The 15,375-nt window shown below is 35.7% G+C and overlaps 2 protein-coding genes across 2 annotated transcripts; one reads left to right on the top strand and one right to left on the bottom strand.

The window, feature by feature from the left end:
• Positions 1–75: 75 nt before the first annotated feature.
• LOC131661240 (transcription termination factor MTERF8, chloroplastic-like) lies at positions 76–1,106 on the top strand. The gene has a single exon (XM_058930701.1). The coding sequence runs from the start codon at positions 471–473 to the stop codon at positions 903–905; it is 435 nt and encodes a 144-aa protein (XP_058786684.1). The 5' UTR covers positions 76–470; the 3' UTR covers positions 906–1,106.
• Positions 1,107–7,662: 6,556 nt separating this feature from the next.
• Positions 7,663–9,816, bottom strand: LOC131661237 (ribosome-binding factor PSRP1, chloroplastic). The gene is made up of 5 exons (XM_058930696.1): positions 9,376–9,816; positions 8,938–9,084; positions 8,594–8,857; positions 8,207–8,315; positions 7,663–8,096 (listed from the first exon to the last, which is right to left on the bottom strand). The coding sequence occupies exons 1-5, from the start codon at positions 9,649–9,651 to the stop codon at positions 7,966–7,968; spliced, it is 927 nt and encodes a 308-aa protein (XP_058786679.1). The 5' UTR covers positions 9,652–9,816; the 3' UTR covers positions 7,663–7,965.
• Positions 9,817–15,375: the final 5,559 nt, after the last annotated feature.

The following is a 15,375-nucleotide window of genomic DNA, read 5'->3' as shown; positions in this document are numbered from 1 at the left end:
TAGCAGCACTTCCTCTATTCTCATATCGTCCATGCCATTGCTCTTCTTCTATAATAAACCCTTCACATTCTTGTCATCTTCAAACTCAGCCCTTAATCTCCCCATTCACCAAATCACAACCACCAAACAACAACTATCTCCTTTTCCAATTTTGGCCCTCCATCCACTGCAGCTGCATTTCCCACCGCCCAATATCGACTTCCAATATGGTAAATAAATTTCTCACACGCATTTTCTCAAACACCTTGTAAGCAATCTTCTTACTATTATTTTTTGTTTCATTTGCAGTCAGACTTGTCACTTTGTTTCAAGAAATCGATATCAGCTTTGAGGAAACCAATTTGCTCTTAAGCAATGCTTCCGAACTGACCTCGATACAACTAGATTTATTGTGGGATCGTATTCTTTATTTAAGATCTCTTGTATTAGGTCGTGTGTTCATCAATCACATAGTTACAAAGCAATTAAATATGCTAACTTCAAATGAAATTGACCCATTGTTAAATTTTTTGAGAAATGAATTTCAAGGACAGGTTGAGGAAGCCAAGGTGAAATTTCTTTTATCGGCTAATGAACCGAAAGAATTATCTGATTTTCCTAAGAAGGTTCAATTGCTTATTGATAGTGGAATTGGGGTTGATAAGATTGCACATGTGCTTAACAAAGTGAGTTTGTCAAAGGCAATTTGTCATAGGTTAATGGAAGAAATTGAAAGATTAATTAGTTTCTTAAAACCATTTGGTGGTGTTGATTTGATTCTGAAGCACCCTGCGATTCTCAACGATGACTTGGATAATAAGCTGAAACTAAGATTCATGGTTCTTACTGAGTTAGGTGGCGTAGATGAGGATAGTGTTGGGAAAGTGGTGACTGCGTTACCTATGATCTTGTGTTTAAGGACATAACATCTTTATAATATGGTGGGAGAACTGACTTTTTTAATGTTTCGCAAACAAAATGTTGCGGTGAGCAAGATTCGCCTCCGACTTTTATTTTATCCAATTTAGGAAAGGCAAAAAGAACATGAAAGACCTTTGAAAGAGGTTTGAGTTCGGGGGGTAGGTTATACAAAGAAAAGGTGAAAGCACCCTTTGTATCCATGGTTATCCATGGGCTCTTAATTGCTTATCTCACTTGTTTTTTTGATTTGTTTGAAAGTGTCGTGTGTGTTTAGAAAAATAGTTTACTTTTGAAAATGTCTGAAAAGACAATGTTAAAAAAACAGTGTGTGAAAAGCATTTGTTGAATTGTTGTGAGCAAGCACTTAAGAGTTACCTACCCTAAGTTGGTCTTTCTTGTTCTTTTCCTTTCGTTAAGGGAAAGAGACTATCAATACCAATTGTTTGGGTAGGTAGCTCTTTCATTGAATTTAAGCGGATCATCAAAGGGTCGTCGTATGGTCATCGAAGGCAACATGTAAGGATACCTTAGCAATCGAATGGAGAATCATCACTTTTCGTATGCAACACTCGAGGGATGACATCATATATTCGTAGGTAACATTGAGGGTCATCGAGGGACTATGATCTTTGTGATGATTTTTGAACCGAAGACAACATGTGCTAAGGTACCCTCACGTTCGAGGGACTTGACCATTTAATTCGAAAGGCAACGAAGAGGGATTACCCTAAAGGTGGGTGGGTGCAACAATCACGTGAATTGGAATCAGATATTTATCTTGCATTAGGTGAACTAGATTTAATTAATTATTGTCACTCCCTACTTTACTAACCACGCAGTTAATATCATACAGAAATTTAAAGCAGTTTATGGGTGCGGAAAGTAAAAAGAAGAAAAAATAAAGCCCTAATTACTATTACATCAAAAAATAGCTTGCAACATTCACAGAGTTTGAGGTGAGAAGAGAATCGAGAGCAATTTGAGTTTGAAGAAAATCAGTTTTAAAGAGATTAAGTGAAAACCTAAATTAATTTATTATTAAACTAAGTCTAAATTAACCTAATTCTAAATTAACTAAATTAATGCTAAAAAAACTAATTACTAATTAACCTAAAATTAACTCAAAGCTAAATTAATAAAACCTAATTACTAGGTTAATTAAAATTATTAAACTTAATTAAAACCTAAAATCTTTTTTTTTTTGTATTTTTAAAGGTTGAGTTTAATTAAAAAATTATTTAAATAAATTAAACAAAAAAGGAGATAAAAAAGAGAGAAAACAAAATAAAGGGGCCTGGGGTATGATCAGAAAGAGAGATGTATGGCCCAACAATTTCATTAAGCCCAATACTTGTGAATTGCAACCAGGGCGTGTAATCCAGTGAGGAGACTCTATGAAGGTCCATGGTGAGCATGCATCCTGCTCTCTCATATTTGGCTTTTGTGGGGATCCAACTGATGGGGTTGTAGGGCGTATGGTAAAGGTTGGCTGGCAGGGAGCGCAGGACCAGTGTTCAAACGAATGGAAAAATAAAATTGTACAACCTGGGGATCGAACCCAGGTTTCTTTGGCCACCATCACGTTCACGTTTCACCGCCTGTACAACGCTTGACAATTGATAAAAAAACAAAAGGAAAACATAATATACACAATTCGTTAGTTAATGGAATTTAAAAGCACGAAGTGACATGGATCCCACTACAGCCTGCATATCCAATCAAAATTAGAGAGAAGGGTGGACTTGGTTGACTGTCCAATTGGAGTAGGAGAGAGAAGTGGCTATCGTTGACGCACGAATAAGACAACGCCACGTAACGGTCAGCAATTCAACGAACATTGTTCATCGTCTTCTACGTTTGGCCCCTACGGATTTTGCTATGTAAATTGTTGCGACTTTACCTGTAGATTTTTTCGCAGGTTCTTCTTCTCCCATGGCGACGTTTCAAAACCTGCAAAATCTAACTCACACAAGAAACAAAAATGCCCATATCCACTAAATTTCATGCCACGAATTTAATGGAATGGTTAGTTTTGATTAATAACGCCCGTAACTGCAAGAACAAAGCTTCCTTCTTTGCATGCCCTAACAATGGCATCACGCCATTCCTACACCAAACCTTGTGAATTATGACTCTAAACGAATCTAAACATGGTTGTGAATATATATGTATGCATAGAACTTGTTTAAACAGCATGTATTAGGAAAAAATTTAAATTATAAGTGAGGTATGAATATCCATACGAAGGAGGATGGTTCTGGTGAGTTGCAAGCTTCAAGACCAATTGAGAATTGTTCCTTATGCCTTCAGGAGTGCAGTGGCATCATTGGAATTAGCTGAAAGTGCTTATGAGAAGAATTATTTTGTGCCCTAGTTTTATTTAAACTTTGAAATCCTTAAACCCTACTCCTTTACCCTCTTTCCTCGTCCCCTGATGCAGAAAGTGTTGTGCTTATATAAAGGAAAGAATTAGGTCAACAAATTTGAAAGAAAACATTTGCTTTGATTGAGAAAATATTTGATTTGAAAATTGCATAAAAACTTTCCTTTTTTGATCCAAATTTATTTTGTGCATATTTCCCTTTTAATCCTAACCATTAGATGATATTTAATCACATTTTGATCAATGAAGAAAATTGATTCATCAATCCCATAATTATCTTATGATTTTATTTGAATTTATTTGAATAAAATCAAATATAAATGAAATAAATTCATAAAATAAATAATATTTGACTAATGGACCCCTTTTGGGCTTAGTATCACGTGAGAAACTCAAAAATATAAGCCCATTACTCAAAAGTTGGGGATTTGCCAATTAGGGTTTTGCCTTTTTCTTGAAAATTGACCAACTTGTTCCAAGCATATCTCTCCCAATTTTTATGGTATGGATATGTTTTAAGACTTTTTGGAAAGCCCAAGATGTCCTCTACAAGCCACTTTGGAACCTTTTTTGCATTTGGAGATTTTATCTTGATGATATTAGTCCTGACAAAAAACAGCTTTTTGTGAACCTCTAGAAGGACTTGTAATGTCTTGGCTCTTATCTCTCAAATGATGCATTTCCTGGTCTTGGGCCCAACATCAAAGTTGTAGAGAATTGAATTTAATTAATAATGAGCCTTGATTGGACAATTTATGATGAACCATGTGAGAGTTATGCCCAGTCAAAGTTCAGTTGACTTTCTCCTTAAAACCCTAATTTATAAACTTTATCTTTTGATGATTTTTGGATCTTTTCCTGATGAATCATGATGATCAAATGATGAATGTAACTTAAAAATGTTTATATTGACCAAAAATCAGGAGTTTTGACTGTAGGTTGACCATAGTTGACTTTTAGGTCGAATTAGCCGACTGTTGACCAATTGAGCCATTGACAGAGCAATCTTGTGAATCAAGGCTTGAAAATTGATATGTGGATTCTTTGAAGCATATAGGAAGCCATGAGGTCCACTTGAGGTGTCAGAAGTTCATTTCCCTGAAAAGAAACAAAACCCTAGTTGGGGACCTATTGCTTAGGAGAAGGATGAGCATGCCCAGTTCCTGTGTAGCCTTGAGCATCTGATGATCATATATGTCTGAGGAAATTCCTTGGGCCAAGATACCTTGAAAAATGGTGGGAAATTTTTTGGGTATGACAGTCTTGAAGAACAAATAGAGTTCTTGAGGTCTTTTGCAGAACTTGATGATTAACAAATATTTAAGATAATGTTGGTGTATCCAGCTATTTTAAATAGTAGTGGAGAGAGGAAACTGCGTCCTAGATTACAATTTCTCAAGGATTATGGGTTAGACTCGGGCGATATGTTTAAATTCTTGATCAGAAATCTGATGTTTTTGGGCATTTTGTTCCGCAATAACCTTGAGTATAAGCTTTCATTTTTGGTCAAGATTGGGTATGAATATAGGACGAAAGAGTTGGCAACAGCAATCACAGCTTCTACTAGAACATGTTGTGCCAATATGCAGAAGGTGGTGAGTGTATTCTTGAACTACGGGCTGTCCTCTGAAGACATTTTTGCTACGAGTAAGAAGCATCCACTGACACTATAAGCCGATTTTGTAGGGTTGAGTTAGACCTAATCACATTTCTTAACAATTTGGTTATGCGGTGAAGAAATTTGATTATGAATGAATTGATTTTGTAGAATTAATTCTGATAAAAAGTGTGTTGGATATAAAGTGATTTATATTTGGATACATTTATGTAAAAGCGAGTTGAACAATAAATGTCAATGTAAAAATTACGTTGAAACTTAAAAGTTACAAATTGTAGTTTCAAGTGGAATTCTTGAGACATAATCAATTCTATTTTAGAAGAATCAAATATCTGAAAATCATTCGGAATCAATTCAACACCTTAGAATTGAATTTGACTCTTCAAAAAAGTAAATCAAAATAAACTAAATCATCTTTTTGTAGGCTCTATATAATCAATTTGATATAAAGAAGTTATGAGTTTGAGCAATTTTCTCCCTTAAAATTGTCCAACGATATTTTAGTCTTTTAAATAAAAAAACATAATATGAATGTATTTAATTAGGATTTGAAAATCTATATAAAAAAGGTAACTATAGCTTCTGTCCTAAGAGAAATATTAAAAAAATTATAATTGGAAATTTAATTTAAAAATTGTACATTGATTTAATTAAAAAAAATTAACACAAACATTTCCTTGATGATTTCTTAACATGTGTTTTTAGTGCATAAGTTAGCATCACCCTAAAAAAAATTTAGAGTGCAAATTAGATTGCCCAAAAAAATATGATGAAAAAATAATTAGATAATTCGATCAAATCATTTATTTAACGTGTGTGTTTGGATGCACATTTGGCAATTTATTTTTATTGGAGTATTGGTGAGTTTGGTTAAAAATGACTTTGAGTGAATTTATCTGTAAAATTGATTCTTAATAAAAGTGACTTGAAGGTAAAGTGATTTATGTTTGAATAAATTTTACAAAAATATGTTCAACAATAAATCTATAATCTATAATATAAGAAAAGAAAGCGTTGTGAAAATCTCTCTATTGCCCTGATCAGTTATTATGCCACCTAATAAAATTGAGAGTAATTTGTGTCCAAAATTTACTTTTTCCAACTAGTGATGTCACATTGTTCTATTTCAACTACATGCTATTTCAATTTTGCCTTTGTTTGCTAAGTGTGGTTCAAGTGATGATGTCATATGATTTAATTTCCATTGATTTTTCTTACCTTTCTCTTCTTTTTGCATTATTCTTTCTCTCTCTTCTATCAAACATCTTCATATTCTTTTCATTTTTTCTCTCTCACTTTCTCTTCTCCTTATGCTTCTTTTTCCTCTTCTTCCTTCTTCATCTCTTACTTTGTTTTTTGTTCAACTTCTTTCTTCTTCCTCTTCACTTTTGTTCTCTTTCTGCTTTTGGGGAAGTGATATAGATGTGAAAGATAAGAAGAATCATATATGATTTCACTTGCTCATTTGACTCAAACCATGTATTGTTCTTGATTCGAATCTAACAAACTTTTATCACTCATTTTTTGTTTAATCTCAAGCACATAAAAAAAAAATCAACACTTTTCATGTAACGAATTTCATAATCATTTGTGAAATTAACTCTCATTTTGACAAAAGTTCAAAACACTTCTCTCATCTTCAACCTCGGTTTTGTTTTTCAAATTTTGATAATAAGATATTTGTGATTGATTAGGAAGACATTGTCTTGAAACTAATTTTTCTTGAAGATTGGGTAAAGATTTTCTTGTTGTTGCAAGATTGAGGAGTTTTCATTGGTGCTGACAAATTCCACTGTGAAAAGAAGGAGGTTCTTCTCTTCATATTTCCTTAGTAGTGATTGTGTGGAATGTTACGGATAAGGCGAAGTTTTTCTCAGATCTTCGGAAAATTCAATGCTCAAAGAATCGATAGGATCCACGCTGGCAAAATTTAGGGTACGACATACCCGTCGTCCCGACCTGACTGCCACTGTCGGCGGCCATCTTTTGGCTGGTCACCATCACATTGCATACCACTGACGTTGCCTCCACGGCTCCTCCGTTGTTGCCAACAACAGTCAGAGCACCGCCACCACCCTCCACGGCTCCTCCGTTGTTGCCAACAACAGTCAGACCACCGCCACCACCATCCCGCGTCCTTCACCGATCTTTTTACAATTTTGATTTTTGGCTCTCTGACTCAAAAAACAATTTTCGTCTCTTCATCACTTAAAATAATATTGGTTTTGTTTTTATTCTCTAGGATGCAATGTTGTTGACTGCTCAAGTAATTAAGACAATAGAATTTGAATAATTATACGAATTTGTGGCTTTGCATAAAGATATTTATTGTTGAAAATACCTAGCCTTACATTTTCCTATTTGTTTGGTCATATTTAGCCTTCTTGTTGATCTAAAGATCAACCTACCGTATTTCATCAAGAACAACTAAAATCATCCTACATTCCATCCATTAGTAACTCATCAAGCATAATTAGAACTATAACAAAATCAGTCCACTCATATTGATCATCCACTTTGGCATCATTATAAGCAGCACAACCACATACATTAGTTTTCAGGTCTACATTTAAGGCCCAAAGCTATAGCAGTAAAACCATATACATTAAAGACAAATCCCATAAACTTCAACAACACTTTTAATTAGAAAACCCTTGCTTGATTTTATACCTATCATTTGTACTTTTCTTGGCAGCCAATATTCACCTAATCAAATCTACCGAACACAGAATAAAATTTGCTACACAGACAAAGGAAGAAGTGAAAAATGATTTAAAATTTTACTATATATTATGGAAAAGCAATAAACACACTACACAGAGCTGATAACATAGTTAGAGGAAAATATGTATTGTGTAAGTTATGTGCAGCACACTCAATGGTGCGTCCCTTTCATTTTACAATCACAGGGTCATACTTTAAAACTTGTTTTGAACTCGAAACACCAGAGTCTCTATTTAAACTTCCTATGCAACTTCTGTCTCCAAAGAAATTGCGATTATCATCCGTTAATCATGTACAAGCTCTTGTGTTCTTACAAAACGAATTTCTCGTGGAAGGCCTTTCATTCTTGCACAGAGGGTTCTTTAGCTGGTTCAAGCACTATAGGCTCCAATTTATCTGCTTCGCCGTCTCCTTTGGGTATAATGAGCCCATAACCTCCTTCTTTTCTTTTGTATACAATATTAATCTCCCCTGAAACAAATTTAGTTCCCAATACAGCATCAACAAAAAATAGAGGAGGGACAAGAAAAAGGTGTGAGAAACAAGGCCGGACGAAAGATAAACCAGTAGTATTTACTCACCAGTTTCTTCATTTCGAAAAGCATAGAAGTCATGATGAACATTTTCCAACTGGTCAATTGCTTCAAACACGGTTAAGGGAGGCATGTCAAAGTATTTTGTTCTTACAACCTGTATAAAACAGCCTCACAACTAGAGTTAGTGCAATGTAAGGAAAATATATTAACTAACAAAAGAACAGCAGAATTCTCCTGATAAGTATTGATACATCAATCAACAGATAGCACCGGAGCAAATCTTCTTCCAACCAGAAATTGAAGTTTTTCTATTCAGCTTGCAGAATGATTTTCAGTACTATTTCTAGAATCTATCACAGCCTAATATTTCAATAATTACAGGAAAAGCAGGCTAAATTAATAGTAGAGAGTATCAAATACTAAGGTACCAACCTCTTCAATAAGTTGCTCTTCCTCCTCCTTCTGTGGCGAAATTTCAATTTCATCCTCTTCATCATCTGACGGTAATGGCAATACGGGCTCCCTGACTTTCAACCTATCGGATCCCTTCATGTGGCGACCATGATCGGTTTCTTTTTCCTTGATCTTTCTCAACTTTCTCTGAATGATCGAGGACACCAAATCTATACTCCCATAGGTAGTTTCAGCGTGCTCCTCGGCCCGCACAACCCCATGCCTCTTAGTAAATAAAGTCACCTATAGAAATCAACTAATTAATTCAAGACCCAGAATCATTCCTAGGTTACAAGTTACAACAACACAAGCAAGTGATCTACCTCACATCTGCGCGTTCTGGGGCCTCGGCCAAATTCTCCTCCTCCGCGAGTAGATAGCCTGACATCAACTTCCCTAACAATGTAGCTGTGCTTCTGAACTGCTCTCCCAACTTTGTCCTCCACGTGCTGCTTCACCGCATCACTAAGCTGAACTCACTCACAGTAGTACCAACACATATAACATTATTAGACTTCCCTAACAATGTTAGTTATACATTACACTAGTTAGTTACTTTCCTCATAGCCATAATTACACCTGTTCTTCTCAATAGTCTTGTGTATCTTAACGGAATCAATTTCTAGTTATCTGTAACACCGACAGTGTATTCATTTCTAAAATTATTACTAGTATCAACGTGTCAGTGTTCGATAATATAATAGGTTCTATGAACGATAGTAATAATAATTAGCAGTGATTATGAACGGGTACACATATACCTCCATGTTTTTACCCTGGATGATTAATTTGACGGAAGAGAGTGGACCGTCCCACGACATGCGAATGACGCGGTGTTTAGTTGTTGTAGTTGTTGCAGCATAGTTGAATTTGAGCAATTGCTTTGTGCTTTCTCCTTTCAAGAATGTTGAGGAGGGTAGTATCTTGGTCTTGGAGGAGATTCGAGGAGATAGAGCGAGTACAGAAAGGCGGCGAGTGGGAGGACGGGAAGATGGGAGAAAGTTAGTTTGGAAGTTGAAGTGAGTCGCCATTGCCATTTGAATGAGGATTGTTGTACTACTGGAGTGTCAATAAATGGAGGAAGGAAGAGGGAGTGGTGATGGTGGTGGTGGTGGTGGTGGGGGTGGTGGACGGTGACAGGGTTTGATAACTGTTGTCTTTTTCCTTTTTGGATGACGATGAATATTACACGCGGGCCATTCTATCCATAACTAAATTTCTGATACTTATTTATGCATAATTTATAAAAAAAAATTCAATTTTTAAAGATTTAACTAATAAGACCATTTACAATGGGGTGTTGAAAAAATTATTCAATAGTTGAATGTCTACAATGGTTTGTTGAATGAGGTGTTTAATGTGATATGGATTAATTGGTGTTGAAAAGATTCAACATGTTGAACGAGAAAAAAGTGGGGCCACATGCAACACTTTACACAATTTTATTGGTTGTTGTGATTATTTAGATTTTATTTTCTTTTAATCATTTAAAATTAATTATTTCATAGTAAATAAATTTTTTATTTATTTTTATTTTTATCAAAATTCATTATTTTTTTCCTCTATAAATAGAGACTTGGTTCATTTGATTTGGACTCATAAAAAAAATTCACTTTTAATTGATAATAGATATTAATATATAATCATAAAAGCAAAACTTTAAAAGAAAATAAGAATATGATGTGGGGTAGGGTCCACTCTCATATTCTATATGATTAATAACTATAAATATTTATAAATATCCGACTCATATTTATAAATATTTAAATATAACGCGGTGTTTACTTTATAGTTAATAAGTAACGACGTGTCAAATCCTATATGATTAATAACTATAAATATTTATAAATATTTTGTTGATTAAAATTTAAAATAAAATATTATAGTGATAGTAACCCGTGAAAATAGTGAGTTTAAGTGATGAAATTCATAAAAATTGATAAAATTTATAAATATCCGACTCATTAATTTATAAATATCCGACTCATTATTTCCTTAGAATACAACCAATGTTAGTCCTTGAAATACAATTTAGTGCAGTCAAGGAGATAGTGCATTCACATTTCACACTGTGAAGGCTTTTTTACTGTTGGATTAAAATAAGATGGTATATATTTAAAGTTTATTGTTTGTGATTATTTGAGAAATATATAACTTATCCAATTTTGTAATGAAACTAACCAATAGAAATATATAAGTTAATAAAGCAAGTTTTTTTCTTAAAAAATATTAAATAAATATAAGTGCATGATTGTTTTTCTTTTTGGTGTAGTACACATAAACAACACACACTCAACTGAAAAAGCATATAACAAAGCACTCTATGAGTCGATGTATATGATATATAAAAATATAAACTGAACACAAGTCTAAACAAAGATCCACTTAATATTATGTTATTTCGTCTCATTCAAACACTTAGATAATGAAAATACTTTCTTCATATTTAAATGTGGTTATTTTTCATATAATTTAACGTTGATTTTGAAAAATAGGACAATATGCACTTTTCATATAATTAATTGTAAACTTAATTTGTTGGTAATGTAGAAATGAATATATCACAAATTTAAATAAAATGTACACAATACTGTAAAGTAAGAATCAACACTAAATGAAAATGACACCTATTCTCGTAGTAGTAGCTATTGGTTGTTCATTTTTGAGGATACCTATCAATTCTATTAGTTTTTTTCCTTCCTTTTTGTAGTTCTTATTTTAAAGTTGATTATGTCCCCCACCGAACTTGGTTTTGATGCCGATCTTGAACATAAGTAAGAAGTCGCCATTTTGTGGATCATCTCATATGGCACCGAGACGAAGAATAACCGTTTTATATGGATTACCTCATATGGATCAATGTTGATAACAACCCCCCTTAACAAAGGAAACAAAGAGTCTTCCAGTTACATCGCAACACCTGCAATATTGATCTTGCTGTAAACACATTGGCCAAATGTTTCCACAAGAGATCAACACAAAAAACAGACTCTAAAGCCAATATACAATAAAATTTATGTGAGATATTGGATCGAACTCTAGTATGACCGAAGGGTAGTTTCTTGGTTCGACAGGGTTAAGCATGAAGTCGAAGGTTGTTCACATGCTTGTGTCGAAGATGCTAGGGTTGTTAGCATGTTAAATTAGGTTTTAGTGTTTAAACCCTAATTTGTTAAGTTAGCTTGTTTATTAAGTTGGCTTGTGTAATGGGCCTTGTGGCAAAAGCCCATTAGTTAGTATGTTAGGTTTTTATTATAAATAGCATACTAGTCTCTCATCATTGTTAAGCTGCAAATCCTAATTTAGGGTGAGAGAGGTTATTTGTTATTCTTGTAAACTTGTAATCTTGTTTTAAGAGAAAGTAAAAGAATAGCAGTTATAACCAATATTTGTGTTCTCCTCTTCTTCCTTGTCCTTTATTCATCCCTTATTTTATACTTTGTTTGTGGCATTGAATTCACAACAAATTGGTGCGATGAGCGTGGAGAAGATGCCTTCAACAAAGTATGAGATTGAAAAGTTCACCGGAGTGAATGATTTCGGTCTGTGGCGCTTGAAGATGAAAGCCCTACTGGTTCAGCAGGGTTGTTTGGAAGCGTTGAAGGGAGAGACAGCCATGAATGCAGAATTGACGGCAGCGGAGAAGACGAATATGATCGAGAAAGCACACAGCGCAATTTTGTTGAGCCTTGGTGATAAGGTTCTCCGGCAGGTATCAAAGGAGACGACGGCATCAGGGTTATGGGTGAAACTTGAAAGTTTGTATATGACCAAATCGCTGGTAAATCGACTCTACCTGAAGCAAGCTTTGTATTCATTCAAGATGATTGAAGACAAAGTATTGGCTGAGCAGTTGGATATGTTCAACAAGCTGATTCTTGATCTTGAAAATATTGATGTGATGATCGATGATGAAGATCAAGCGCTGTTACTATTGTGTTCTTTGCCTCGATCACATGCTCACTTCAAAGGAACTCTCTTCTATGGAAGGGAGTCCCTGACGTTTGAAGAAGTTCAATCAGCCTTGTACTCTAAGGACTTGAATGAACGAAAGGAGCATAAACCTTCGACTGTTGGCGAAGGTTTGGCCGTTAAAGGAAAACTCTTACGAAAGGATGGTAAGTTCGACAAGAAGAAAGGCAAAATCCAGTCGAAGTCTTACAGTGGCGAAGCATCTGACATTCGATGCTACCATTGTAAGAAGGAGGGTCACACAAGAAAGGTGTGCCCTGAACGCCTGAAATATCATGGAGGTAAGGATAATGGCAACGCTGCCATTATCCAAGATGATTTCGAATCATCTGATGTTCTTGTGGTTTCAAGCAGTGACTCTAAGAAGGAGTGGATTATGGATTCAGGTTGCACTTGGCACATGACTCCAAACAAAGACTTGTTCGAGGAATTATGTGATCAAGATGGTGGATCAGTATTGCTGGGAAACAACAAGGCTTGCAAGATTGCAGGTGTTGGATCTGTGAGATTCAAGCTCCATGATGAGTCAATAAGGTTGTTGACTGAAGTCAGGTATGTTCCTGATTTGAAGAGAAATATGCTTTCTCTTGGTGAATTCGACAAGAAAGGATATGTTTTCCAAGGAGAGAAAAGTATCCTAAGAGTCATGAAGGGTTCGAAGGAAGTCTTGAGAGGCGTGAAGAAACAAGGCTTGTATACCCTTAAGGCTGAAGTTGTAAGTGGTTCGACAAATGTTGCATCCACGAAACCTTTGTCGAAAACAGAAATCTGGCACATGAGATTGGGCCATGTCAGTGAAAGGGGTCTGGTCGAATTAGGGAAACAAAATCTGCTTGGTGGAGACAAAGTCGAAAAGCTGAAGTTTTGTGAACCCTGTGTACTTGGAAAATCTTGCAGAGTGAAGTTCAACAAAGGCAAACAAAGAACACATGGATCCCTTGATTACATCCATGCTGATCTTTGGGGCCTGCAAGGTGTCCATCACATTCAGGAGCAAGGTATTTTCTATCCATAGTAGATGATTATTCCAGAAAATTATAGGTATTCATCCAGAAGACTAAGGATGAAACTTTTGAGAATTTCAAAAGTTGGAAGACTCTGGTTGAAAATCAGACTGGAAGAAAGGTCAAGAGGTTGAGAACCGACAATGGCCTGGAATTTTGCAATGAGGCATTCGACATTTTTTGTGCTGCCTCTGGTATTGCAAGGCATAGAACTACTGCAGGTACTCCACAGCAAAATGGTTTGGCTGAAAGGTTTAATCGAACTATTTTGGAGAGAGTCAGATGCATGTTGACTAGTGCGGGGTTAACGAAGGTGTTCTGGGCTGAGGCTGTTTCGACAGCAACATATCTGATAAACAGATGTCCTTCGACAGCGTTAGATATGAAGACACCTGAAGAAGTTTGGTCGGGACATCCACCAGATCTCGACAAACTGAGAGTATTTGGTTGCGTAGCCTATGCTCATATTAGGCAAGACAAAGTCGAACCTAGAGCTCTGAAATGCATGTTCATGGGATACCTAGAAGGAGTCAAAGCTTATAGGCTATGGTGCCTAGAGCCAGGTCACAGGAGGTGTATCACCAGTCGAGATGTAGTTTTCAATGAAGCTGAAATGGCTTTTAAGAAAACTGATGATGTTGGTCGAAGTACAGAAACATCTAACGAAGAGCTGGAACAGGTAGAGATTCCTGTTGAGGTGGAGCATGTTGATGCTGAATTGCATATCCCTAATGAAGTCGAAGAAGAAGCAGAAAATGCTGAGGAAGTTAAGGAAACTGACGATGACTACCTATTGGCGAGAGATAGGTCGAGAAGAGTCATAAAGGCACCTCAGAGGCTTGGGTATGCAGATCTTATAGATTATGCCTTAATCTCTGCAAGTGAGGTTTTAGACGAAGAACCTAGAGACTACAAGAAAGTTATGAGGAGTCGAAATAAGACTGAATGGCTGAAGGCCATGGATGATGAGATAAAATCTCTTCATGATAATCATACTTGGGAACTGATCAAGAAACCTGTTGGGGCAAGGTTAGTCAGTTATAAATGGATTTTCAAAGTTAAGGAAGGAATTGAAGGAGTGACGTCGAAAAGATACAAGACAAGGTTAGTTGCAAGGGGTTTCACTCAGAAAGAAGGTGTCGACTTCAATGATGTGTTTTCTCCTGTTGTGAAGCATAGGTCCATTCGAATGTTACTTGCCATGGTAGCACAGTTTGATCTTGAACTGGAACAGATGGATGTGAAAACTGCGTTCTTGTATGGTGATCTAGATGAAACGATCCTGATGAGGCAACCTGAAGGGTATGTCGAAAAGGGGAAAGAAGGTTATGTGTGCAAGTTAAAGAGATCTTTGTATGGGCTGAAACAATCTCCTCGACAGTGGAATAGGAGATTTGACAAGTTTATGGCACGCATAAGTTTCATTAGAAGTCAGTTCGACCACTGCGTTTACTTCAGATTTCGACCTGGTAATTCATTTGTTATTTTGTTGCTTTATGTTGATGATATTCTCATAGCAAGCAACAATGTTGAAGATGTGACGAGGGTGAAAGCTGAACTCAATAAGGAGTTCGATATGAAGGATCTGGGAGCTGCTTCCAGGATTCTTGGAATTGACATTCGAAGAGATAGAAAGAAGTCGAAGTTATGCTTATCTCAAGAGGCATATCTACGAAAGATTCTCGAAAAATTTGGTATGTCGAATTCGAAGCCAGTTGTGACTCCAACAAACCCTCAATTCAAGCTGAGTATTGATCAGTGTCCCAGTACTGATGTTGAAAGAGC

The sequence above is a fragment of the Vicia villosa genome, linkage group LG3 (assembly GCF_029867415.1).
Source record: "Vicia villosa cultivar HV-30 ecotype Madison, WI linkage group LG3, Vvil1.0, whole genome shotgun sequence".
In the NCBI taxonomy this organism is placed as follows: Eukaryota; Viridiplantae; Streptophyta; class Magnoliopsida; order Fabales; family Fabaceae; genus Vicia; species Vicia villosa.
Note: the sequence above shows the minus strand (reverse complement) of the source record. Positions and strands in the feature narration are given on the sequence as shown.

Bases quoted from the DNA above. Each gene is read 5' to 3' on its own strand.
- LOC131661237 (XM_058930696.1), bottom strand. From the start codon at position 9,651: ATGGCAATGGCGACTCACTTCAACTTCCAAACTAACTTTCTCCCATCT. The intron at 9,085-9,375 runs GTATATGTGTAC...GAGTGAGTTCAG, and splicing joins TCCAGGGTAAAAACATGGAG to CTTAGTGATGCGGTGAAGCA. The intron at 8,316-8,593 runs GTTGGTACCTTA...TGTTTTATACAG, and splicing joins AAGAGCAACTTATTGAAGAG to GTTGTAAGAACAAAATACTT.
- LOC131661240 (XM_058930701.1), top strand. From the start codon at position 471: ATGCTAACTTCAAATGAAATTGACCCATTGTTAAATTTTTTGAGAAAT.